Source organism: Ambystoma mexicanum, chromosome 6q (assembly GCF_040938575.1).
Source record: "Ambystoma mexicanum isolate Mex_15411 chromosome 6q, UKY_AmexF1_1, whole genome shotgun sequence".
In the NCBI taxonomy this organism is placed as follows: domain Eukaryota; kingdom Metazoa; phylum Chordata; class Amphibia; order Caudata; family Ambystomatidae; genus Ambystoma; species Ambystoma mexicanum.
In genome coordinates this window covers 30,906,078-30,933,824 of record NC_090937.1, presented here as the reverse complement: position 1 = coordinate 30,933,824, position 27,747 = coordinate 30,906,078, and the positions used below count along the sequence as shown (strand labels likewise).

The following is a 27,747-nucleotide window of genomic DNA, read 5'->3' as shown; positions in this document are numbered from 1 at the left end:
CCTTCACAGACTGGGCTTCTCCCTCAATTTAAAGAAGTCACAGATGATACCATCTCAGAGACTCCAGTTCATTGGAGCGGTCCTGGACACTTCCCTGGGAAAAGCCTCGCCACCAAAGGTGAGGGCTCAAGATATTCTACAGATGGTCACCAAGTTTCAAAATGCCCAACGTCTCCCAGCCTTCGACTTTTTGAGGTTGCTAGGCCTCATGGCATCCTGCATCTTCCTTGTGCCAGAGGCTCGCCTGAGAATGAAATCTCTTCGATGGGCACTGAGAAGTCAGTCGTCACAATTCTCAGGGAGAATGTCAGACCTCCTCCGGATTCCGGACAAGGTAGCCCATGACCTTCAATGGTGGGCCTATTCAGAGAACATCTTGAAAGGAGAACTGTTTTGGCAACCATGGCCGGAGATAACAGTAGTCAGACGCCTCACTCACAGGGTCGGGAGCCCATGCCAACGACTTGACCATCAGCGGTCGTTGGTCTCCATCGGAGTCCAGACTACATATCAACCTATTAGAGCTGAGAGCGATCAGACTAGCTCTGAAAGCTTTCCTGCCATCAGTACAGGGGAGAAATGTCCTGATAATGACGGACAACACGGTGGCCATGCACTACATCAACAAAAGAGGAGGCGTAGGATCACTGCCACTGTGCAGAGAGACAATGCAGCTCTGGTTTTGGGCAATTCGGGAAGGAATCTCTCTATCGGCAGTCCATCTAGTCGGAGAGAAGAATTTGACAGCGGACGCTCTGAGCAGGCAGAGCACAGTCTCCCACGAATGGGAGCTAGCTCAGGAAGTCCTTCAAGAGATCTTCGCCCTTTGGGGAACCCCCCATCTGTTCGCCACAAGCACCAACAGGAAGTGCGATCTGTTCTGTTCAAGGGAATTTTCCCCGAGAGGAGCTCTGGGAGACGCGTTCGTAGTGGACTGGGAGTTTCCACTCCTCTATGCGTTTCCACCAGTCCCTGTTATTCCTCAAATGATCAGGAGGTTGAGAAGATTCCAGAAAACCATGATCCTAATTGCCCCGGACTTGGCCAGGAGAACGTGGTACCCGGACCTTCTAGATATGTCCATCTGTCCTCCAATCCGTCTTCCACTCAAAGAGAATCTTCTCTCGCAGAAGGGAGGTCAGGTTCTCCATCCAGACATCAGAACCCTCAACCTTCACGCTTGGCTTCTGAAAGGTTGAGGTACAAGGATTGGGATCTCCCTGATGACATCATGGAGGTGTTGCTTTCGGCCAGAAGACCAGCAACAAAGTCTTTATACCGCTGCCGTTGGAACAAGTTTTGCAGCTGGTGTAGGGAACAGAATATCGACCCTTTTTCATGCGATACACCAACGGTGCTATCATTTCTACTCTACTTGGCAAACTCAGGCCTTCAAGTTGGCACTGTAAAAGGCAAACTCGCAGCACTTTCTATCTTCAAGCGCACTGCGGAGGAACCATCGTATTTCAAAATTCCTCTAGTGGTACAATTTCTCAAGGGTCTGACTAATGTTTACCCTCCAAAACCATTCCAGGTTCCATTATGGGACTTAAATTTAGTCTTAAACTTCTTAATGGGCACTCCATTCGAGCCACTTCACTCTTGCGCATTAAGATTTCTCACACTTAAAACTGTCCTACTTGTAGCACTAACATCGGCCAGGAGGGTGAGTGAGCTACAAGCTCTCTCCTGTAAACCCCCACATACAATCTTCCACAAGGACAAGGTTGTCCTCCAGGTGAAGTCTAATTTTCTCCCAAAGGTGGTTTCTGAATTCCGGGGAAAGAGGAGGAAAGGCTACACAGGCTGGACCCTAGGCGAGCTCTCAGCTTTTACATCAGTAGAATGGCTAGAATCAGGCAAGCAGACCAGCTGTTTGTAGGATACTCAGGTCACAAGTTGGGACTACCCATAACAAAACAAACCATCTCCAGGTGGATTATCTTGGCCATCCTGGAATGTTATAGACTAGCAGGGAAAGAGCCACCCCAAAACCTCAGGGCTCATTCAACCAGGGGTATCGCAGCTTCTTCGGCTCTCCAGAGAGGGGTACCGGGCTGGGACATATGTGCGGCTGCCACATGGTCGTCCGCACATACATTCACAAAATCTTACAATCTGGATTCCTCCACTGCTCAAGAGACCAGATTTGGCAAAGCCGTATTACACTCGGTCCATCCCTAAAGGGATACAAAACACTATCACTCCTGCCTCCAATTACATACCACTGCTATGGGAGTCTATCAAAGATAAGGAATACGTCGGAGGACACAATCCCTTCGAAGAACAAGTTACTTTCTTACCTGGTAATGTTCTTTCGAAGGGATGTTCCTCCAACGTATTCCTTGTCGCCCCTCCCATCCATCCCTGCAGTGATAACTTCCCTTGTGGTTGCAGCTTTCGCTCCTTCAAGGTTACTAACCAATTCAGGCATGTCTTTCTTATACTACAAAACGGAACTGAGCAACGGACGCAGCGCGTGTCTATTTATGGGCATGGTGACGTCGGCGCCGATACGGTGGCCGTCGAGGGACATCGGCTCGGCGGACGTCGACGCGCAGCGCCCTCTACAGAAAAAATTTCCGAGGCCAGCAAGCTGGAAACGTATATCAAAGATAAGGAATACGTCGGAGAAACATCCCGTCGAAAGAACGTTACCAGGTAAGAAAGTAACTTGTTCGTTACTCACTGTAGTGACTAATCTTAGTCCCCCTTTCCTCCATAAATCCCACCATCCTCCCCCCCTAATAAAACTGGTGTCATTAGGCAATGTTAATCTATTGTCAACGCGTCTATGGGGCCTGAGGTGTGGCGCCAGAGGGTGGAGTCAGGGCAGCGCATGCTCCCACCGCTACACCGCGCCTCTAAATTTAAAGGGGAGGATGTTTATTTCTTGTGAAAAAGGTTCCGTCTCGCGTCCCTTGGAAGGGACGCCCATGCAGTATGGAGGAAAAGGGACTAAGCACTAAGAGTACATTATTCACTACGGTGAGTAACTTATAATTTCTGCTATTATGAGAACCCTCAGAGAATCCATCTTAACTGCAAATCCATCCAAATGTAAGCTGGCTCAATCGGCTGTGAAATACCTAGGCTTCTTTTTAGGGAATGGCAGTATCTAGCACCAACAAGAAAATGTGAAAGCCATCCTAGAGGCCCCCACACCCACGACCAAGAGAGACCTCGGATAATTTCTCGGATTGATTGGTTATTATTATAGGTTTATCCCAAATTATTCAGATAGAACAGCCAGATTAACAGACAAACTCAGGAATGCCGAATTTCAGATGATTCATTGGACTGATAGGGATGATGCATGTTACAGCAACCTAAAACAAACCTTGTGCCAGAACCCCATCCTAAAAGCAGTAGATGTTTCGAAAGAATTTGTGTTAGACTGATGCCTCTGACAGGGTTAGGAGCAGTTTTATCCCAAGTATGGATTTGAACACCCCATCCTATTCCCTAGTCATAAACTCTTCCTACTACTCTGTGTTGGAATTAGAGGCCCTTGCCATCAAATGGGCAATTGTCCATCTAAGATGCTACCTTCTTGGGAGAAAGTTCACACTCACCTTTAGTATGGATAAGTCAATGAAAGGACTCTAACCCTCGAGTCATGTGATGGTTCTTAAGCCTGCAACCCTACTGTTTCACAGTGGAATACAGAAAAGGCAAAGAACAGGGGAACGTCTATTTCCTTTCCCGGTTTCCCTGTGAAACAGATGCAGCTCCATCACATAGGGGAAGGGGATGTGAGAAACATATATTGATCACAGTTCAGTGGTGTTTATTGAAATTCATAATGGGTGAGAATTTAAGATGTAAGCAAGCTACGACCATCAAATAATAATAAGGCAGTCCTTGTTGTGTCTTGTCAAATAAAAAGCGCTGATGCTAAAATGCTAAAAAAGAAATATTGCCAATCCTTACTGCTAGTTGCAAAAATTGTGGGATAATGTTCACCAGAAAAGAACGAAGTGTTCACAAAATGATAAGTCAGGATGGTATGGCTGGGTCTCCCTTCCCCACGTTAGAGGCACGGGACAAGGCGGGGCTCTCAAGCACAGCGCACTCCTGGGCCTCAACAGCACGAGGTTCACAGTTCAGTTCACCAATATCAAAATCCGTTCAGAGGCTAAATCTCTTTCCTCAAAAAGTCTCTTGCCTTAGAAGGTTTGCTGATTAGAAGTGTGAGAAACCTGAGGGCATGCTCCCAAGTAGATCCCGGGAATCCCTTATTCAGGTGACCAGCTAAGACTTGACTCTCTCAAATACCAACCCTAGCGGTAGACGAATGAGGGAGGATCACCTGGGTAACGGAACCCGGGGTTATGCTCAGAGGAATACCCCAGGTGAGACACAGTATTCTACCGAAGAAGAAGGTGAGGAGGGCAGAGTCCCTGAGGCTTTTGTAGGCTATACCTCCTCTACCTCCCTTCCTCATATCGCATCTCTCTTGCCCAGATACAACAATCCCGTTGCATTCAGAAACTACTCCCAGAATCCTTGTTTTCCTATGTCCTACCCAAATACTCCCAGTCATTCTCCTTCCCGTCCCTCTGATTATTTCGCACACTCCCACTCTGCTCAGACAAAACACTACCGTTCCCACACTCCCAGTTCATTTCATGATAATAATCCTGGTGATTCCTGTTTGTTTTGCAAACCCTACCAATCTCACCCTTTTGAATTTACCAACCCCCCTAAGACGAAGGATATAATTTCCATGACCTCCACACTGACCCCCCTTTTCCGACACAAACACTTTCTCACACTATGGAAGACAGTGAACTAAACCTAGAGCCATTTACCTGATATGTCCCGACACAAGGGTCAGGCAATAGACCATAATCACAACACACTTGACGGCCCTTTCCTTTCCCCACATGGATAAAAGGTGTAGCACGAGAGCACAATACGAGCAAGGCAGACCGCCCGGCGAGAGAGCTAACTCAGCACAGCAGTTCAAGAGGCGGAGAAAGACGGCGCGAACCATGAAAGTAACAAGGAGAGAAGCGACCTTTCCCTTTCTAAGCCAGGCCGTGAAACCTCAACAGAAGAAATTGTAAGACAGCGAACAATAGCCAGCGTGTCTTGCAGCAGATGGCAGCGGTACACGGGGTCCTACTCCACTGATTTTTTAAAAGAAACATTCTTTGTTTTATTTCACAGTTAAACATCATGTTACCAAATCCATACCAATAGGCAATCCCCCCGCCACCCCAATCAGGCTTGTGGAACTGCACATAGGATATTACTCATTCTAGACCATTCACAATAAAACAACTTAGTATTTTAACATTCAACCTCATGCCATTGGAAACATTCCAGCATTGACCAGATTCACTAACATACTCGATGTGAAGGGAGTGTTGCTCCTTAAGTGATTACCAACCATTTAAAGATCCCATAAAGTAGCCTCTAGCATTCTCGGTACCATTCGGATGCCATTCTCTTTTTGGGTTATATCCTTCTGTATCACAGGAGTTCCTCGGTTGACCGCTTGTTTTGTTTCTGATCTAAAAAGTATTGTCGAAATGGGGGCCAGTAGTCCAGCAGCCGGCTGCTGATTGGGAGTGTGGATGCATACAGCGTCTCTCTTAGTTCGCATGTATTCATGAGTTCCAACCATCTCGAAAAACAATGTGTGTTACATTTCCCTCATGACCTAGCTACCAAGTATCTAGATGTCACTGAGGCCATCTCCAACAACCTCTTCTCGGGGTGAAACCCTTCCCCAATCAGTGCGAGAAGCCATACTGCAAGTGAGTAGTTCCATGATGTTGGTAATGTTACAGACATTGCCTCCTCAATCTTCCTCCAAAAGTGTCTGATACGTGGACATGACCTAGCTACATGGTAAAAATCAGCAGAGTCTGCATTACATCTTTTACAGGAGGGGACTTCTCCGGAAGGAATCTTGATAATCGGGCTGGGGAATAATAGGCTTGGTGCAGAAATCTGTAGTGTATTAACCTGAACATACTGTTTAGTGACAAGTTAGGTGTCTGCATGCAAATGAGTTTCCAATGTTCTTCGGGAATCTCAACACTAAGAGCTGGGGAGAGATGCCTGCCACCGTGGTACCGACCTTGACTCCAGAGACGAGAAAAGCCAAGTGGTTCATCACAGCCAGTGAGTCGAGGGGAGAGCGGAAAAGAAACCAAACTATGCTGAACAAGAGTAGCAAACGGCTAATTGAAGAAATACAAAGAACTGTTAATACAGTTATTGAAGAGTCGGGCACCACATGGGTGCTCACTTAGGAAACCCTGGGCGATTACCCTATTGTTGAAACTACCGTTACCAGAAGGCCTTTGGAAAGACGAGAAAGGGGTCAAAGTGGTCAATCTGGGGTCTAGTAAAATCCCTTGTACAGTCGAAAGTCTTTGGCCGATAGACGATTGTAAAGCTAAGGGAAGTGAATCCTGCATCGTAAGAAAGTAGAAGAAATTCTGTGATTTGCAAAAGCTGGCAAGAGTGAACCCAAATCAAGGATGCTGATGAAAAGGGGGTGAAGTCTGAAGTCCCAATGTACAGTGTGTTGACACGAGTGAACCCGGCAGAAGGATGTCCACAGTAAACTGTTTAAAAAAACATTAAGATTTGTGAATGTCACTGAGATTATGTTGTGAGGCCGTAGTGAACCAGACAGAGGCAGGCTGATGTTCGGGAGGGGTCTGAGCCTGGAAGAGGGGGACCCAGGGGTGAAGCATCAACACACTAAATGCAATCAGAAAGGAACTTTTGTTAGTAATTTTGAATATATCAGGCCCTCGGAAGCAAGAGATTTAAACACCAAAGATCCCGATATTGCAAGGAACTTTTTGTGGATCTGAGCCCGGTAGAGGTAGATCCAGGGGTGAGAAATCATCAGCCAGCAAGCATAAGGAAAGTAAGTCTTTGTTTAATTTTTTGGATACATCAGGTCCTCGGAGGCAAGAGCCTTTTTGTAGAAAGGCGCTGATTGCTGAGAGGTGAACTGTTGGCTTGTGCTGGGACAGCTCAAAGTGTGTGCTGTGCTTATGAATCCCACCTTTTCCTGTGCTCAAATTGTGGGGGAGAGACCCCGGCTACCACATCCTGATTTATCATTTGTGAACACTTCTTTTTGTTCTTTTGAACATTATCCCACACTTTTCTTTGTATTTAGCATAAGGATCGGTAATAGGTTTTTCTGAGTATAGGCCATTTATATTTGATAAGACGCCACTAGGACTTCCTTATTATTATTTGATGGTTGTAGATTGCTCCCATCTTAGACTTAGATTAGGCGTTTTTCAAACCTTCCTATACAGTTTAATAAACACCCTTGATCTGTGATCACTTGTATCGGTCTTTACTGTTGCCACCATGAGTTCCTTACAGAAGTAACAAACATAGAAGGTTCTCTCTGTGTTCTTGCACCGTGGGCGATGGCTTTTCGCCCCTGGGATCTTCCTCTGCCGGGCTCGAATCCTCCTTTAAAAAACGGGCCTCCCTCCGTCGGGTTCACTGTGGACTTTCTTTAACACAGTTCATGTATTGCTCAGTTTTATCAGAAAGCAGGGTTTCTTTCTCTTTAGCTTTCATTCGGCATCCTGCCGTCGGGTTCACATTTGCCAACTATCACAGTTAACATTCATAGTGGAAAGCAGGGTTCCTTCCCCTAGCTTTCCTCTGGCAACGGGTCAGAGTCTTTCGATTGTACAAGGGATTTGACGTGACCCTCGTAGGACCTAGGACACCTCACGCCACCCTTTCCTAGGGCCTTCTGGTTGTTGTTTCAAAAACGGGTCCTGGTCAGAGCCTTTCGAATGAGAGTCCAGTGGCGCGGACCCCTCTGCACCTGGACCTCAACTGGGCTTTCTTTAAAGTTCCAACATACACACAAGTCCTTTCTTATTGCGTTCAAAATGTTGCTACTCGCAACCTTGGGCTTAACACAGTTTGGTTTGATATCAGCTTCCTCCGACTCACCGGCTGTGCCGAACCTGTTGGCTTGTTTGTTCTCTGGAGTCAAGGATAGTACCACGATAGCCAGCTTGCCGCTCTGCCTGTGGTATCGATGCAGGAGGCCCCTGTGTACCTTTGACATCTGATGCTCCGCACGCCAGTTGTAACTCCCGCTCTTTCGATTTCCCTTCTGGAGGCTTTGCGGGTCTGAGTTGAATAGGGCATGGGCAATTCCCCCTTAGTCGTCCTTCCAGGGTCTCACCTCTTTTCTTCTCCCTTTGTACTGCCGGTTTGGTGTAGCTGTCTACTCGTGCGTTTGGCCTTGCTCAAAGTGTGCTTTCGTGCTCCACCTTTTATCTCTGTGGAGGAGGTGTGCATGGTTATTGTCAATTGCCTAACTCTGCCTAACCCGAGTGTTGGGACATGTCAGGTAACCGGCTCTGGTGTTAGTCCGTTGTCTGTTACCATGTAAGAAAGTGTTTGTGTGGGAAATGGTGGGCGTGGTTAGAAACTTCTAAATATCCTACAGGGTAGGATGGGGAAAGGTTGTTACAGGGAAGGGGATACTGTGTTTCAACCCCCGGTGTCCCACTTACACTCTGCGTAGATCCCTCGCCCAGGTAATCTACCCCCACTGGTCTACCCTCAGGCACTGGATCCAATAGCGATGACTGTGTCCTGGCCACCTGGACGACAGATCTACAGGGACAAGCGGGTGAGACACCTTCCGGTTTCGCACACCTCACACGAATAAAAGGCAACACCTAAAGACACACTCTGAGCAAAGAGGAACACAAGTATGAGCAGAACTTCCAGGACGACGGCACACCCATTGGAGCAGAGCAACAAACCAAGGGACAAGAGCAGCGGGCCAAAAACCCCAAGGGTTCCCTACTGGTGGTTGTTGCCTCTGACAGACCAGATCCCACAAGTGAAGATTGCATTGTGTTTCAAGGACGCCAATGACCCTCGCGGGTGAAATGGCAGAGTTGGGGAGGCGAGGCCAAGCCTGTGGTACTAACCTTGACTTGTGAAATTTGGAATTGCAAAACAAGAAGGAAGAGCACACAGCTGGTGAGGTGGAAAGCGACCTGAGAGACCGGTGTGTGTTAAAGCGAACAAAGTAGCAACAGTATATCAGAAGTGAAGGCTGCACACGTGTGGATATGACACAAAGAAAGGCAGAACTGTGAATTAACTTTGAAGTAAAAGGCAGCTGTAAGATCAGCGATACTAAGTAACGGAGTGGTCCGGTGAAAGGAAGCAGTCTCTTTGAAAGGTACGTTGTTTGAAGTTATAAAGTGAATAAACAGCAAAAGTGAATTAAGTGAGAGTAAACATGAACTTTGAGTCGAAGTGGTCCTGCAGTGGTCTGTAAAGAGAGCCACGCTCATTCGAAAGTCTTCGACATCCAAAAGGGGTCCGAGCCCGTTTAAGTGAGCCTCCCAGCAAGTTTGTGTTGAACTGTGACGTGCAAGGTCTGAGCTCGACAGAGGTGGACCTTCGTGATCTGTGTACTTTAAGGGCTTAGCCCGGCAGAGAGGGACCTTTGTGAGCTTTACATTGGAATACAATTTTGAAATTCAAGGAAGAGACTTTAATGTGGCGGTCCTCAAATCCACGGTTTGGAACTGCTTAGAGTGTTGGAAACCAAGCCAGAGTTGTGTCATCCTGCCTACAAGGACATCCTTATTCGGTGAGGTTTAACGTGAGGAGGAGAACACTGATTTTTCCTTTGCATACCTTCCTCCTTTTTAAACTTAATTATTTTTTACAAGAGATAGGGCAGGCATTCGGTTTTGTTAGCATAGGCCATTTTGATTTGATGGACTCCAATAGGACGGTTTTGTTTATCGTTTGATGCTTAAGACTACTCCCATCTTAGTTATAGGGCAAAAATAGGAGTTTCTCCAACCCCAACATTTTCAATAAAGGTTTTACAAATTGTGTCCATTGTGTCATACTTGTGATACCATGCTTTCCCTACAGAAATATTTCATCATGTCTCTGGAAATCAGTCAAAAGAAGTGGGCGATTTGAACTTTTTAAGACTCAGGAAATCTCTGGATCGACAGTTTTCATAACCTCCAAAGCGTGCAGATTCTGTCCTGAAATGTCAGCTACAGAAACCTTAGAACACCTGTTAATGGTCTTTCCTGCTTTACATTCCAAACGTACATTGCATTTCTGGAAATTCATATTGGTTTAAACCTATGTCGTTGGTCTTCTATTTGTGATTTTATTATGTTATTTTATTTCGCATTTATGTAGCACCTTTTGCCATTGTTATGATTCCAAAGCGCTGTGGGTTGAATGCCCTTGGGGACCAGTCCAGGTCTGTAGCGAGGGTAGTGAAGTACAAGGTGCTTGGTTGCAGCAGAGTGCAATAGGTGGTGTTTAGCTGCATACTAGAGCTAGGTGTGCGGCACTGGTTGTGTGACATCAGTAGAATGTGTGCAGTAACACCAATGGCCTATGGTATCTGCATTCTGACAGCGCTGGTTGCTTGAGAACAACGTTCTGTGTGCAGTTAGGCAGGCAGGTTCGAGGAGTGTAGCTGTGTTCTAATGACTATTGAGGTGAACTTGGAGGTGTATAAGTATGTGTGCAGCTAGGCCGAATTAATGGAGAGGTGTAGCTGCGTTCGATTGTTTGTTTTTGCTGAGACAAGAGTTGGCATAGTGGTGTGTTTTGAGAGTCTGTGTTTTGCAGGGGAACCTTGTTCCTGTACTGCTTCCAGTGCCTGTTGAGGGCATTGTAGCTCCTTGTTTCCTGACGGATCAGATTGTTTGGCGAAGACTGATTGGTGGCGAATGGCAGATCTGTCCCAAAAAACTTGTGTTTTTATTGTATAGGTGCTAGTGGTGTCCTCAGTCGGCAAATTGCTATATGGAATTCCTGGAGGTTGGTTTTACTAGGACATTCCCGGAGATTTGGGATTAGCCAAGAATAACTTGTAGAAGGTTCCTTGCTTTATAATTCTCCACATTCTTCCTGCTTTGATAGCGTAGTGCATATTTGCAGGTCAATGATCAGGTACGTAAGTGCTATTAGTGCTAGGGTTGTTGGTTGTGCTAGAAAGATTACCGGTGGGTGGCTCTGCTATATTCACACAATGGTAGATGTGATTAGCAGATTCACTGCTGCACGGCCCCTGGTATCTAGTTCTGCTCTTACATTTCCAGGTGTGTAGGATTAGCAGGCAAGTGCCTTCTTTGGCTGATTGCATAGTACACAATTGCATAGCTTTGATCAGGCCATGAATGTTATAAGTGGAAGGCAAACTTCTTTGAGTATTGCAGCACGGAACATTTTAGCTGATATATTGGAATTACAAATTTGTTTATACTTGTATGTTTGCGATTGTTGCTCAATATGTTTTCTATTTTCTTTCTTCGTCCTATTCTTTTTTCTTTCTTTGTTTCATTATTTTTCAAATGTTCAATTGATATTGTTGTGAACTTTGTTTTATTGTAAAAGATTTGTCTTAAACCAAAACGCAAATAAAAAAATAAAAATAAGTTATAGGGACAGAAAGTACTGCATCTCATTGTAAGGTGAAGAGTGCCTTAAAAAACAAATTGGCAGGAGAAGTGAGCCCTGCCCCTCCCCCCGCGCCCTTCGCTAGGTGTACCGTGCAGGGGACAGCAGCAAGTTGGGAGGCGGGGGTCCCCGGCGTGGAACCACAGCCACAGAAAGACCCGGAGAGCTGCAGGGACTGCCCTGCCCACACGCCTGCTGGAGGGGAACGTAGAGCGGAGGACCGCATAGCCCCATCCAAGGCATCAGTCAGCCAGCTGGTGCCAGGAGAATACGCCGGGTAGAAGGGGGGCTCAGAAGGCGCCCCGAAACAGACAGTGCCCTTGCAGGGCCGACCCCTGCCGGCTCCGAACAACGGAGGCCCCGCCAACGAGCCAACAGCTGGGCCGGGCCCTGGAGGGGTGTGCCTGGTGAAGGGGACAACGGCCAGACCAGCACGCCAAATAGCGGCCGGTTGACCCCGTCGGGGGTGAAGCTGGACCAATAGAGAGTGGGGGACGCCCCTCCTCTGCCCTCACAGAGCCATTGGATACCCGCCCGCAAAGGAACACACTCCCCACAACGAGGGGGTGCCGAGTTGAGGCCGACAGACCCACCGGGAGTACGCCCATGACAAATAGCGGGTAAGGAGGTGTGGGGGTGAGAGGAGTCCCTACGAGTGCTCCCCTACCCAGTGAAGTAAGCTCCCAACTAACTCTGCAGAACCCCTGCGGTCCTTTGGGCAGGTGTTGGGAAGAGACATGTGAGGATCCCAGGGGCCACGGGGATCGACTGGGCATAGAGGATCCCACCTACAGTCATCCAGCTAGTCAAACGGGCTCAGTACCAACGGGGCCAACTGCAAAAAGTGGACACTAGCCCCCGATTTCCTTCTCACACACCCAAGAGATCAGACCTCTGATGGGACGCACAGAAGTCGCCCCAGGGTCCCCAAAAATGGAAGTGTTGAGACTCTAAAGCTCCTGCCGCTTACTCAGTCCCCGACGCTAAGCCAAAAGCCATTAGCGCCCCAACGGGTGCCACCCGGTGGCGTATGTCCCCGAACAGATACGGTTCATGTCCCAGAATCAAAGGTGTGCCGGCCAGAAGAAACAACAGACAGTAAAGGAGGAAGCAAAAGGTAGGAACCTCAAAGCTGGTCAGGGGGACACAGACCCGGAACATTGACAGCGAACGAGCTGGTGGATCTAGCTCTGGAGAGCCCCTGGGAAGCTACACATCGGAGTGGGGAAGGCGAGCGGACAGCCCTGATGCCAGGAGCTCGAACCAAAAGCACACCCCAAGAGTGAAGGGCTCACCCAAAAAACAGGAGAACCAACTCGCTAAGTGCTGGAATCAAAAGCAGCTACAGGATCAAGCACCGCTGCAGTCATTGCAGGACCTAACCGAGTCGGGCTCTATCCCATCCCGAGGTGCACTGAATACAGACAAGGAGGAGCTGCTGAATTGCCTGAAGGGTATGGTGGGTGGAAGGGGGAGGGAGGGAGGGAGGGAGGAGGGGATCAGGGGTTCAAAGTATAGTTAAGCGATTCAGAGTTGGGGATGGGCAGCATGGAGTAGACACGGTTGGCGATGGTGTAACATTTAATCAGAACAGTAATAGAAACCTGGCGGTTCTTTCAGGGGGAGAGTAGAGAATACACTCACTATTCGGCCGTCCATCTTGGCTACTCCAGAATAAACATGATTCTGGTCTCGGCTACTCTAGTGCCCCTAATAACAAAGGTAGAAATCGGAATGGAATATCTATCGGTCCACACACTGGTGTTGGTGGGGGTGGAGTGGTGGAAGGCAGGCCGCAAGAAAACGCCAGCCTGGAGACTAAATGAATTGCTTCTGAAAGACATAGCCTTGCGAGCCCATATAGAGAGCTCCATCACAAATTATTTTAAGGAGAATGATAATGGGGTAACGAGCTGGGGGGTGATCTGGGATGGCGGTGGTCAGGGGTGAGTTCATATCACAGGCAGCGGCATACTACAGGGAAAGAGCCCTAGTGACCCACCAATTGGAGAAGGAGGTCAGGGAGGCTGATTCCCAGCACAAGACCCACCAATCAAGACAGTCCCTATGGGAGCTCTGGAAGATCAGAGCCCAGCTCGAGAACCATATGGCGTAACGGGTGAGCCAATGGTTGCTAAACACAAAACAAACCTACATACACAGGGGCAAAGCGAGCAGATTCCTTGCTGCAAATATGCGTAGAAAGAGGACCCGTAACTATATAGCACAGCTGAAAGACAAGCATGGAAACCCACACACAGCAGAACCGGATAAATTGGGAGTAATGATGCAGTTACACGGGGAACTCTTACGAAGTGAGAACCTTGACCCAGCGCAACAGCTCTCCTATATCCAATCAATCCCCCTCCCCCAGATCACCTAACAGGACAGATTAATCCTTGGGGCCCCAATCTCGGCATATGAGGTCAGTGACGCCATCTCGGCATTACTGACAAACAAGGCCCCGGGCCCAGGCGATCTTGGAAACAACTATTACAAAACCTTCCACTCGCAACTGCTGACCCCACTGACAAGACTCTTCAATGCACTCAGAGAAGAGGGGCAGGGTAACGCCCGATATGGGTAGGTCCACGACCATTTTGACCCTGAAACCTGGGAAAGATCCCCATGAATGTTCCAGCTACCGCCCCATCGCATTACCAAACACTGATGCAAAACTTCACGCCAAAATTCTTGCAACCAGTCTGATGATGGTTCTCCCGAGCATAATCCATGATGACCAAGCGGGATTCATTACAGGTCGACACCCAGGACAATGTGCGAAGAGCGATAGACATTGGAAAAAGTACACAACAAACATTTGCAATAGCAGCCCTAGACGCTAGCCGGGCATTTCGACAGCATGGACTGGCGATATCTGCAACTGGTTCTTGAAAGCTTCGGGTGCGGCCTCGAGTTCACAGAAATGGTGCTAGCCAACTACCAGCTCCCATAGACGAGTTTCACACTCAATGGCCAAAGCTCCGAATTTGTCAAGATAAGACGTGGCACACGACAGGAATTGTCCTTCTCCCCTCTGGTCTTCGTGATGGCAATGGAACCCTGTGCAATTCAGTTCCGACAGGATGCAGGGATCAAAGGGATAACAGACGGGCAGGAGACCCACAAAATCGCACTATATGCTGACAATGTTATGCTATTCATGGGAGACCCGCAAGTCACAATGCCCAGAGGTATGACGAAGTTGAAGGAATTCAGAGAGGCCTCAGGGTTTTCCATTAATTTCGCTGAATCTACGTCTATGAACATTACAGAGAAGAGAGAAGTGATCGAGAACTTAGAGACGACATTTCCGGTGCTCTTGGTGAGAGACTCCTTAGAGTACCAGGGAATCCATCTAACTAGGGATCTCCATACGTTTTACAAGTCAAACATAATACCCCTGCGGAAACAGCTGCAGGACGATATGGCAACAGCTGTAGGACGATATGGCTAGATGGGGAAACCAAGGAGCTGTCTTGGTTCGCCCGCAAAACCGCAGTGAAAATAATGACCATCCTCCCCCGCCTGCTCTATGTGGTGGGTTCGATCCCAGTGACTATTCCACCGACCAAGACTAAAGAGCTGCAAAAGGCCATATTCAAGTTCATTTGGCAAGGCAAGAAACCCAGGGTGCCAAAACATATCCTAATGTGTCCCCCGCTCCTCTGAGTTCTGGGGGTCCCAGAGGTGGGCAGAGATATACTAGCGGCACAGCTGGCACCAATGCGGAGATGGGAAAGACCAGAAAATCACAAAGGATGGTGTCGGATAGAACAGACAGCTACAACAATTCCATTGAGAGCACTGTTAGGTCTTACAGCAGAGAGCCGGAGATGGGGAGGTTCTTTCCTGGAATCCACCAAGATGTCACTGTTGAGCTGGGATAAAGCCAGGAGGTGGAAAGGCATCCCCCGGGGCATAGCCCCTGCTCCTCGTTAATGCATAACCCAGACTTCTCACCAGGCCTCCAAAGAAATTTCTGGGAGAGTTGGTCAGGCGCAGAAACATTGACCCTGAGTTACATGTATAATAATGGGTCCCCACCGCTCTACACAGACTGTCGGCAGAAATTCGGAGTGGGGGAAACGGAGCGATTTAGATACGCACAAGTCAGGCATTGGATAACCCATCCTGCAGTGAAAAAGGCAGGCACCTGGACCCCGTCCGGCCTCGAGCTGACCCTACAGGAGGGTCAGACAATGAAGAGAGTGACCAGACTCTACAGAATACTCTCCAATGCACAGTCTACGGGCAATCTCTCATATAGAACGAACTGGGAAAGGGACCTGGAGGAGACGCTAACGGAGGAGGAATGGAATCCTATATGGGCAAGGGCACATTGTACTTCCAGATGCACCACAATCAAAGTCAGCATACAAATTATGCTTTAGATGGTACACGTCCCCATACCGCATACACAAAATCAATAAGTCCTACTCACCTAATTGCTGGAGTAATTGTGGCCAGAAGGCAGATCTATTCCACATATGGTGGTCATGCCCCAAAGCAGTGACTTTCTGGAAGGAAATTCTAGGCCACATCAAAGACATCACAGGGGTGGAGCTTTCGCTGTCCCCGAAAACAATCCTGCTAGGGGCTCTCATAAAAGGAGTGTGTGCAATGTTGGGAGCAAAGGCCACACTAATCACCCACCTCTTATCAGCTGCGACGATGTCCCTAGCACAGAACTGCAAAAATGAACCTGGACCACAGTCAGCCTGGTGGTGGGTCAAGATCTGGACAGTTATGGCTATGGAGAAGATATGTGCCTTCAACACAGGAAAATACCTAAAGTTTCTAACAGCCTGGAACCCCTTCCATGAGCTGGTGAGGGACAGAGAAGCCCAATACTTCAAACCGCAACTACTCAAAAATACGCAGGTCATCTGAGACCCACTATGGGAGAAGAAACCTGGCGCAGCCACCCGGGAAGGAACTCGAGCTGTTCAAACTCAGAACCTCAAAAGTTGAAGTTGAAATGGGAGGGAAGGGATAGGGGTGGAGGGTCGAGGGGTAAACATGAAAATACTCTGAGGCAATGAGTACAAGCACTGAACTGATCGAGATATATGATATGATATTTTCTTTCTATCGCCTCGTACACAAGTGTTTCAGAGCGCGACGAGGCAAGGGAGGGGAACAGGGGAGAACAAAACAGCGATCTTACTAGGCCCAGTGACATTGAGAACGTGCAAGAGCATGGGTGAGGGGAATGGGAGAGGGGGAGGGGAAAAGTCCATGGAAGCGGGGAGGAGTGGAAAGTGCGAAGCAGAGGAGAAACAGATAAATAACAATAAATAAATAATAGAGGCAACAAACAGTGGTAGTGCAGCCAGCAATTTGCAAGTGCTAGGTTTAAGTCAGCAGACAGGGTAGGTCTGATAAGTGCAGGAAGACAAAGGGGGGGCTGTATGGGTACAGATACAGACCCCAGTGCAAGGGGTGGCCCAGAGGCAGTGCGGGAGGGTGGCAGGATGAGCAGGTACCTGGGCCCGAAGGTGAGAGGTTGGCCAGGTGCACGGTGCCAAGAGAGAACAGATCAGCAGGGGAGAGGGGAGTGAAGGCAGAAGAAAAGAGGAAGGTCTTGAGGTGCTTCCAGAACCGGAGATGGTTCTCAAGTTTTAGAGTGGCAGGGAGGCTGTTCGAGAGGGAGGCCCCAGCTGAAGACAGAGATCTACCCCCAGCTCGTTGCTTTGAAAAATGACTGACCCTGAGGGAGTTGGAGGTAGAGGAGCGAAGAGCTCGAGAGGGGAGGTATTTGCGGAGGAATAGCTGAAGGTATTTTGGACCCAGACCCCAGAAAGCCTTGTGGACAATGCAGAGGGGTTTCAATTTAATCCTTGCATCCACTGGGAGCCAAGGGGGGATTTCAGAGCTGGAGAGATACAATCCCAGGGCTTGAGGCCAAGGACAAGTCTCGCAGTCCTGTTCTGGATTAGTTGCAGAGGGCGGAGAGTAGAGGCAGGTAGATTTAGAAAGAGGCTGTTACAATAGTCCAAGCTAGAGAGAACCAGAGCTTGGGATACCATGAGCTTCTGGCAGAAGGAGAGGAAAGGCAGAGTACCTCTGAGGAGCAGTCGGAAATTTGACTTTTTAGAGACCTCAGAGATGTGGGCGGAGAAGGAAAGGATGGAGTCAAAGATGACCCTCAGGTTCTTAGCCTCGCAGGTGGGAGTAGGAGGAGGGCCAAGGGAGGCCGGCCAGAGAGTGAGGGAAAAGGATGGTGAAGGTGTGCCGATGAGGAGGATCTCCGTCTTGCTGGCATTCAGACAAAGATAATTGGCGGCACACCAATCTTGAAAGGCAGTTAGGCAATGAGAGATGAGAGAGGGAGAGGAAGTGGCAGAGGGAGCCTGAAAATGAGTCGAGTGTCGTCAGTGTAGCACTGGAAATTTGAGCAGAAGGTGGCAATGCAGTGGGCTAGAGTTGCCAGGTATTGGTTGGAAAGCCAGGGCGAGAGGTTAGACCCCTGGGGAACACCACAGGTAGAGTGGAAGATAGATGAAAAGAAGGACCCAAGTTGGACCTGGGAAGGTCGATCTGAGAGGAAAGAGGTCATCCAGGACAGAGCCTGATCAGTGATACCCAGGTTTTCACTGAGACGGTTGAGCAGGATGGTATGGTTGACAGTGTCGAAGGCAGAAGAGAGATCGAGGAGGATGAGGACAGAGGGAATGTTAGAGTCAAGGTTGGAGAGCAGATCTTCACGGATGTTCAGGAGAGCGGTTTCCTTGCTCTGGCAGCTCTGAAGCCAGACTGGTGGTCATGGAGACAGCCAAGAGAATTGGAATGAAGGTTAAGCTGAGAGATGGCCAACTTTTCCAGGAGTTTGCCAAGAAAGGGAGTAATGGAAATTGGGCGATAGTTAGCTGGACAAGAAGAATCAGCTGTGGGTTTCCTGAAAAGAGGATGCACAAAGGAGTGCTTAAGAGGGGAGGGGAAGGATCCCGGGGCAAAGGAGTGGTTGCGAGAATCAGCAAGGGCCGGAGCGAGGGTGTCAATGTGGTCCTTGATGGTTTTAGAGGAACAGGGATGAACCTGTTTTGACGAGGCTTTCATAGATCGGACTTGTCTAGCGACCTCGTCAGGGGAGAAAAGAGGAAAGGACGAGAAGGATGGTGGGAGGGTGGCTAAAGGAGGGTCAGCAAGCACAGATGGAGAGGGGAGAGGAGGGGTGAGGGTGGAGAGGATGTCCTGGGTTTTTGAGATGAAGTGAGAGGCAAGGGCATTGCAAAGAGCCTGGGAGGCAACAGGAGGGGTAGAGACTGCAGCAGGGTTGGCCAGCTCCTTGCAGATTTTAAAGAGTTTGGCCGAGTTGTTAGATGCCGCAGAGACACGAGCTTGAATGTGGACTCTCTTCTTGGTGAGGACAGAGAGTTAGTATTGCCTTTGTAGCGGGCGACAGGCCAGTTTGTCAGAGGATGAACAGGAAGACCTCCATTTCCTCTCAGCTGCCCTACACTTACATTTAAGTGTAGTTAGGTCAGAGTCATACCAGGAATTGCACTTGGCTGTGGACTTCAAACGGATCCTCATTACAGGGGCAAGAGCATCAAGCGTATCAGAAATTGAAGAGTAGAGCAGAGACAGGGCTGTGTCAGGATGTGAGACAGCCAAAGGTGGAGGCGGGGGAGAGAAAGTGGCGGCAAAAGCCTCAACTGACACACGCTTGAACATAAGATGGGCATAGTCAAAAAGGGGATTAGTGCATTGAAAGTCTATAAAGCCTTGTATTTGTATGTCTCCGATCTATAAATAAAGATGTTTAAAAAAAGAAAAGTGGCCATCTAGCCTGGAACTGCAACCTCTTCAGTTGCTGGGGTCAGATCTCCTGTATGCAATTTCCAGGCTTGCTTGCTGATGAGTAGACCAAATGTTCAGGATCTCATCTTAGATGTCCCTTTATCTGCCTCACAGTATTATTTGAACTCTTTAATCCTGGCGACCCATATGAAGACCTTGTACTTGCTTTCCTTGGATAACATTGTGCCATGGACATTTATTGGACCATAGACTAACATTGGGGTTTTGGGGTTGTGACGAGTCAGTTGGACTTATTTTAATATTTTATAACGCAGTGTGGTCACATTTATTTGTGGTTTTGTATGAAGTTGCTCTTATCTGTAATATTTGTCTCAGGTTCCTGCTTATGCCTTGCGTAGGAGCTGCTGAACCCCACAGTCCCTCTACAGCTGTTCTGTGCCCCACTTTTGATTTACAGTGTGGATCAGATCAGGTGGTGGCGGAAAGGGGAATGGGACAAAATAAATGACACAGGCGCACTTCCCTCTTCTTATTCATCACTCTGTATGGGAATTAAAGCATGTTATAAGATAGTTGCACATTTATTTCTAAACCAACACATATTCAACTAAAAAAACTGAATTATACCTGTGATACCTGTGACTCCTTCGCCACAAGCTTGAAGGAGATTATGATTTTTATGTTGATCTTTCTCTTTAAATTATGTATTTCTTTGAATGAAAGCTATTCTTTTAATGTCTGTTTACAACTTTTGCAGTTCCTAGTGATAGCCTCGACATCCAAAGCATCGAATGGAAAAGCCTCGAAAAAAAATGCATTTAAAAAATGAATTTTGTTTTCTTTTTGTTAATGAGGGGGTCACCCGAAACCCCTGGGGTTTTTTTTACCCCTTAAAACCTATTTTAATTAAAAGAAAATTTACCTACAAAAAAATGCATTTTTTCGATGCATTTTTTTTTTCGAGGCTTTTGCATTCGATGCTATGTATTCGAGGGAATCGCTGGATACCCCTTTTGCATGTCTTGTATACCCAAAAGTATTGTTAATGTTCTCACAAACTCTCCTATGGTACCAAGTAAGTTAGCCTTTGCTGCTATAACGTGTGCACCAAAAGGTTGCTTCAGATTGCTTGCTACCTTCAGCCAGTCTTTCTTCTTAGTAAATCTTGTATTTAAAAAGGAAAAGAAAATGTTTACTCACTAGCTTAAACCCCTAACTACCTAAAATGTGCTTCATAAAGTACATTACCCATACTTGCCAACCCTACAGATTTAGACAGTAGGCTACTGCTTTTTAAGCAGGCCTACCGATTTCAGTGACAGAGCCTACGGCTTTTTACAGTGGCAAGTCTAAGGCAGGCTCCAGGACAAACCATGCAACCCATTAATTAGTCTGTCTATACAGTGGACTGGTGGGTGATTACTTTGATTGTGCTCAGACCAATCCACTGACCTGACAGCTGCGTGACTCTGTCCTGCACTCTGGCCGGGACAACCCTTAGGTGAACCACCAGTGAAGGCAAGTGGCAGAGTGTACCACCATCACACAGCATCTGCCTATCAGACTGAGGTGGGTATCAGTCTCCATGTCATTCAGTGTTCAACTTGCAATAAATATGTACTGCCTGGGCTGCTGCTACAGAGCAGTGGTCAACGTTGCCCACCAGCTCTGTGTAATTACCTTCTGTGAAGTTAGGTAATTGAATTTGGTGTTAAGTTACCATTCAGAATTATACTTGTTTAACATTTCGACATCTTTCCATGTTGTGCTGTTTGATGGGTTGTGTATTTTAGAATGTTTCAATGGTGCCAAAAATTTATGTTTTGTATTTTCCTGTGATGTCATTGTTGTGGGAATTATTCGTTTTGAAATCCTACATCCTACATCTTTTTGGTCACAGAATGTTGGCAAGTATGCATTACCCAGAATTCAAACCAAATGGCCGCCGGCACTTCGTGTGCGGGTGTGCATCACAAGGAAATCTTCAACGATTAAACCTTTGGAAGTAAACTGCTTCCCGGAGCACAAGCAAAGTCCCAAAAGTAATCATCACTGCTCACTGGGTAAAACAGGTTTCTTGCTTCCCTCACTTTCACAAATGGTTTGCGTGGGTTGAAAGCTATATTTCTCCTCTGCATGCGACCAGGAAACGAGCTGTGAATTACTTGCATCGCTCTTGTCACTTTCTAAACAAAATGAAAGGTGACCGCGGCAAGCGTTCCGCTCCCAGCCTATTGTGTAATCATACAAAGCTGACTACTGTTGAATTAAAATTACGCATAGGTCGCGTTTTAGCAAATCTCATCAAAGAGCAAAGTCGGAACTGTTCAAAAATGACTATAGAAACGTGCAACTCCAAAAAAAACATTGAATTAAACCAACATTGAATTTAGCTGACTTCCACAGGCGCAGCGTTCCCGGACTACGTTCACTGTTCATAGCTTTTAAAATGTAATAAAAATAGCTGCAAGGTCGCCAACAAGTGCGCTCCCACCAGATTACTGAAGACAGCTGGCAGCTTCAATCTTGCTTCATCTTCAGACTTCTTATGAGCTTGGAGGGTAGGCCTAAAAGGAACTAATTAAAACATGACTGTCTTCACTATGAGAATTGATGAAAGGCCGTTTAGAATTGACTGCCAGAACAATCTGCCCTCAACATTCTAAATTACTTTACAGCTGAGAGAATCCACCATCTTGGCCTGGGTTCGAGCCCAATCCACCATCTTGAGTGCTCAACTCAGCTGATATCTGAGAAAAGACATTAAGGAAAAAAGATACCCATTTTGCACTGTACATAAAACCACAACCCTTCAACATTTGCGCCCTGCTATCTCTGTGTATCCTAGTTCTTAGCCTGACTCTTCCCTTATGTCCCCTGATGTCCCTGACAATTTGTATATAAACTTTTATGTAAAGACCATCCTTCATCTTTTCAATATATACCTTGACTGCTCAGCTAAACTACCTCTTGGAGAGTCAGTATAACTTTGGAGGAAACCCTGTGTTAACCAAGATAGGTTGATCTATCTGGGCCCTAGAAAATAAGACCTGAAAAATCTTTGTCACACAGCCATCCATCCCTTATTAAGATCCCTATGACCCACCATTCCAGTTCCCTGCTGCAACCTGTAGAGGAATGTAACTTTGCTGCTCATGATGCTCTTTTCATAGCTGCGACAGGACGTCTATATCAGGCAGTGTGCCCAATGATCTGTTGGCTTTTGACCAACTGGTGACGGAAAGCCGGGCCACACCGAAAGTCTGGACCACAGAGTTGCAATAGACTGGTGTAGTGCGACTCAGTCCTCGGCAATGGCAGCGCTGCATTTCCTTGTTCTAAAGCCTACCTTAAGAGGCAGCAGTGGCTCGTCCATAATGCCATCAGTTATGGAGGAGACAGAGGGAAGGCCCTTGGCGCTCCATAAGCTACAGTTGCAGGAGCACTCCTTGGCCAGCCCGTGTTCTGGGGTTACCCTGGTTTCTCCTTTGTATTCTTTGAGCCTGTCTGTGCATGCCCATGGTCCATGAAAAACAGGTCAGTTTTTCTTCCCCAACCTTGCATGGTTCATTAGGCATGCAGACTGGTTTTACTATGTTTATTTAGTTTAAGGGAGTTTGCCCTGTGCATCCCTGAGAATGTAATGCTTTTTGAGGCAGTGACTTTAGGTCGTCAGGCTTGCACAGAAAGCAGGACACTGAGAGGAGATGAGTAACAAGTCTGTACCTTGTGGTATCGAGGATGGAGTCCGGATCCAGGATGGCAGTAGCATGGTGTCCTGAGGTGGAGTAGTTCAGCAGATAATTAAAAATAAACAAAGTGTTTGTGTGTGTGTGCACACCTGTTTATGTGTACAAGCGAGCATGCAGCGGTTGTATGTATGAGTGTGTATGGTGTATTTATATGCAGATGTAATGTGTATTTGTGTGCCGGTGGTGCAGTGGAGTGGGGTGAGGGGCTGTGGGTGGTTGAAAAGGTTCTGTGGCGAGCCAGACGTAGGACGTGGCTTCTGAGGACACTTTGTACAAACTTTTATTAAAGTCAAAATTGTAAGGCCTAACTTTCCCTATAACTATGGGTGGTCCCTACCTATGTTATTAACTAAGGTGCTTGTCAGTCATGTGTGAATGTCCAAAGGAATACGTCCACTGTCCAAAGTTAACCTAACGGGCCCTAAAACTATGAAAACCAAGTTAAATCCGAAGAACGACTCCATTCTCATGGAGATCTTTCTAGTATCAGTATAGGATTCTTGATTAATAAATAATCCTCAAATAGTCTCTTGTGATTTCTTGGATCAGTCTCTGTAACTCTTCAAAAGGATTATTGCCTTTTGCTTTCTCTTTGGGAATCCCTTTTGGGGATCGTTTATAAGAGCTCAAATCTGGTTGGGTGGTTTCAGCGTTTTCTTGGAAAATACTATTCCTCTGATAGACTTTCCCACCTATGGTCTTATAGTTCCACTTGTTCTGGTCTACTTGCTTTGGTATTTGATTCAGTTGAATAGAACTCCAGCTCATAACGTTCTCTATTTTCTACTATGTGCTTCTTGCACAGAATGTAGAGTTTGTGTTTTTCCTTGCAGTGTCTCAGTGTTCTGAGTACTAACCAGACATCCTACTAACCAGACACCCTGCTGTGATGTATCTGCAGCAGTATCAACGATGTTTTGTGACCGGCTGTCCACCAGAGATCCTTTGTGGTCTCGCCACCACCTTTCTTTGGGCTTTTATCCTTCCGCCTCCTCTTTTTGGAGATTTCTTGTAGCTCTGGCATCCAGCTCTTTAGTATTGGTCAAGTTTGAAATCGCGGGCTTCCTGGCTTTTGTTCACCTGACCATCGCCAGGTGTTACCCGGCTCTGCGTCTTCCCTTGCCTGCGTATACGCTCCTCTCTCCCTCCAGGTCTCGTAGAGTATGCGCTATTCAACGTACTTGTCCCTAATGATTGGATATTTGGATTTATAGGGACATATTCCTTTTCCATGGGATACAGATGTGTATCATGTGTTTCTTCATCCCAGTCTTGGAGTTGAACAGTCTCTGGTATTGAAGAGCATCTCATGTAGGCCACAGCGTGTACAGCTTTAGGGAGTTCCTCACAGGAATGGGAGTCCTTATCCCCAAAAGGGAGAGTCTCTCCCCGTGAGGTACCACTTGCCTCGACACCTAGGGAGGGTGTTGTGGAGTGGGCTCAGCCCCCTAGCCTCATGGGAGGGAGCTCCCCCTTGGAAAGAAGGGATGACTTCCCTCGATTCACCACTGTGCCATCAATGAGATTTTGGATGGTGATACGAACCACACGACAAAGTATTAGAGGGCAGATATTGGACAGCTGGAATGGAAACATATCCTATAATGGCAGAGCCAACTTATGTGGTTTTTCAGTGGAAATACGGGGATATATTGCCACAGCCAGCATGCAATGTCGTCTTAAACTGTCAATACTGGGAGTACTGTATCTAACCAAACAGGTGGGTTAACCCCATAAACCATCGACACCTAGTAGTTTAGCTGACATTCTGTTACCTCTAATCTGTGATAGCTGGTGAATTTTGAGCTGGAGTTGTGTACATATTTCACAATAATAAGCATGAGCTACTGAGCACACAGGGAGATGGAAAAACCCCCACAAAATGTATTTCAAATAATAGTTAAAACGGTGCATTTTACTGCACATCTTATTCAAAATTGGATAAAAAGCTATACACGTAGCATTGGTTCCGTACAGTAACATTAAAAAGTCCAACAGAGTCAAGTTTTATCAACAGCACAATGCATTTTGACTGTCAGACTAGGTGTGTGCCAATATATGCCAGTATCGCCTCTGCAAAGACAAACTCATGCTATGTTCAGTACTCCCTAACAACAACAGGGCTGGTGTGCCATGGGGTGAATAGAGAAACAGTTCATCAAAACTAACCAATATGGCCATCAAAGGAAGTTGGACGAACCGAATCCCAGAACAAAAACAAGGGAATAAGAGCAAAAAATATTAATGATATGATATTAAGCAGCGGAGAATGTTGTTGATGCTTAGAATCATATACCTCATTAAAATAATTCTTTGTTTCTCTATTCTTCCCCTGCGACACCATCACAGTAGCTCAGGTTTATTGTTATGAAATATGTTTTAAGAGTTGTGAACCCTGATGAGGTCAGGGGGGGCAAAGGAGGCCGGAGGAATGCAGGAAAGGGAAGGGCTTTGTTATATGGTTTATCCATTTTAAACACACGTGCCTACCTACTCAGGGAAATTCCCACAGGAAGTTACTTTTTTTAGTCGTTCTCCAGATTTCCTCGCAGGTTGCACTGCCCCTACAGAACTCTGAGGTGCCTGATGTACAATTGAGCCCCCTTATCGCTCTAGCACCCATATTGAGCATACACTAAGCTACATTGATTACTTTCTCAATAATGTACATATTTATAACAAGAAATGTTTGTGCTTGTAACTTCACAAGGAACTTTTATCAGGGCCATCATGATTTTAATAAGTGGCTCTTTCTAACAATATGTATTGCTGCTTCACACATATGTGCAGCAGATCTGTAAATGTATTACAATTGTCCACACACTATCGTATTTTTCAGGAATATTTTCAGTGCCCATCTTTGACTTATCTATGTTTTGTAGGCATCACCAGACCGTGCTACAAGGAGCCAGCAGAAAGAATTCCAGACCTACATATTGGACAATGTCATGAGCCATCTTCTTGCGGCAGATGTTCTTCTAGGTGATTAATGTGCTGCATTTTGCTCTGTATGTTTTACTTAACTTTTTTTAGGGAGAAAAAGTAAACCATGGTCTTTTAAAGGTTGTTTGTGGTGTAATGTGAAAGTTAATTAGGGTTCGGGCATTTCGTAGGCAGGTGTCAAGAGAAGTGGGCAAAGGTGGCGGTGAACGATGTCGCAAGACATAAGGGATATCTGCTATTGAGCTGTGGAGAGGGCTTTGAGGAGCAGTCTAAAGACGCATTTCATTTAGGTAAAGGGGGAATGCAGCCTGTTTAAAAAAACTGTGCCCCAAATAGTGAGGTTATTTATCAATTGGTAGAAGGGCTCTATTTTAGAGCGCTAGGTGAAGAGCAAGCATTTGATTGCTTCTCAAGATGGCGATGTGTTAAACCCAACAGCATCACAGTGAGATGTTGGTTGTTATGCCAGTATCCCTTTTGGCATTTCGCTGTTGCTTGAATATTTACCGTTCATTAGTAGGTACTTGTTTCTTTTTTTTTAAATGATACTCGATTGTGTTAGTTTCTTAAAGTAGAACTCTTGGATCTTGTACTAATCTTCCTAGAATTCCTGCACCACCAACTTCACTTTTTCCTCGTCCCATTTCTGCCATGCATGACACTGTAAATAGCCACTAAGCGATGTGTGCGACAGGCATGGTATCAAGAGAGACACAGACTCAAAGATGTTAGTATCAAAACCTTTATTTACTAATGTTCCTGGTTTGGTGAAATGCCTATCTGGCCCTACAAGTGATGGTTTCCTTAACTGATGTTTCTAAGGTGCGTCGATGTCTGAAAGTCCAAAATAATAATCTACAGGTGCCTAAACCTATGCTTGCCCTCACTCTTTACTAAAATTTGTTAGGAAATCTAGTGGTTCAAGGAAATGTAAACCACAACTGGTTTCAGATAGTCTTACCAATGGGTGTAGTTCTGCCATTGCAAGATAGTTCCTTTTAAAAAGGGGGAGCCGTCAGGAATCTTTCACGCAGGGCTCTTGCAGCAAATCATAAAAGTGATTTCCTTGGGCTTGGGGTTTCCTTCCCCAAGCCCAGACTCTTCCAGTTCCAAACAAGAAAGAATACACAGTTCTGGGCAGGCCTCTCAGGAATGTCTCTTGTACAACTCTTGTAAGGCCTCTTAGGGTTCCCTTCCCCAAGCTTTAGGCCCCTTTCATCTTTAAACAGAGTTTTCCTAGTCAGGATGTACCTTTCTCTGTACAGTTCTTGCAAACATAAGTTCTTACATGGGGTAGCATCAGAGACTTTCGAGAATGCTGGGTTCTTTTCTCCTCCCTAGCACGACCACTCTGACCTTTTAGCCTCTCCTTTTTCCTTGCTCTTCCTTCTTAATCTTTCAACTTCAGGTGCTTCCTGCACCCCTTCTTGTTCTCCTTTGTTTCCTTAGCTTTGTTGTGCACACTTGCACCCATCCGTTTCTTTCCTTCCAACCTTTCACTTTCCGTTGCTTCCTGCACCCCTTCTTGCTTTCCTTTGTTTCCCTTTATTTCACTGTGCACACTTGCACCCTTTTCTTCACTGTTCATAATTGCACCTTCCTTTGGTTCTTTGTCCTGCTATCGTGACTCTCGCACACTTTCTTTTCTTTAGTGTTCACACTTGCACCTGTCTGTTTCTTGTGCCTCTTGCACATTTCACCTGCCTTTACTCTGCATTACTTTCCTTCAGTGCCGCTATCGACTTTTCCTTCTTTCGGTTTTCTCTCTTTCTGTTCTTGCTTAAACTTTCTCTACTTCTTATAC

The 27,747-nt window shown here is 46.7% G+C and overlaps 1 protein-coding gene across 5 annotated transcripts in view; it reads left to right on the top strand.

Moving 5' to 3' along the window:
* Window positions 1-27,747, top strand: part of WDFY3 (WD repeat and FYVE domain containing 3) — a 2,538,776-nt gene that overhangs the window by 1,456,843 nt on the left and 1,054,186 nt on the right. For all 5 annotated transcript variants that reach the window (XM_069630405.1, XM_069630406.1, XM_069630403.1 and 2 more), the window contains one exon: window positions 25,883-25,982. In XM_069630405.1, coding sequence (XP_069486506.1) covers window positions 25,883-25,982 — 100 coding nt within the window. The remainder of the gene's footprint in view (window positions 1-25,882; window positions 25,983-27,747) is intronic.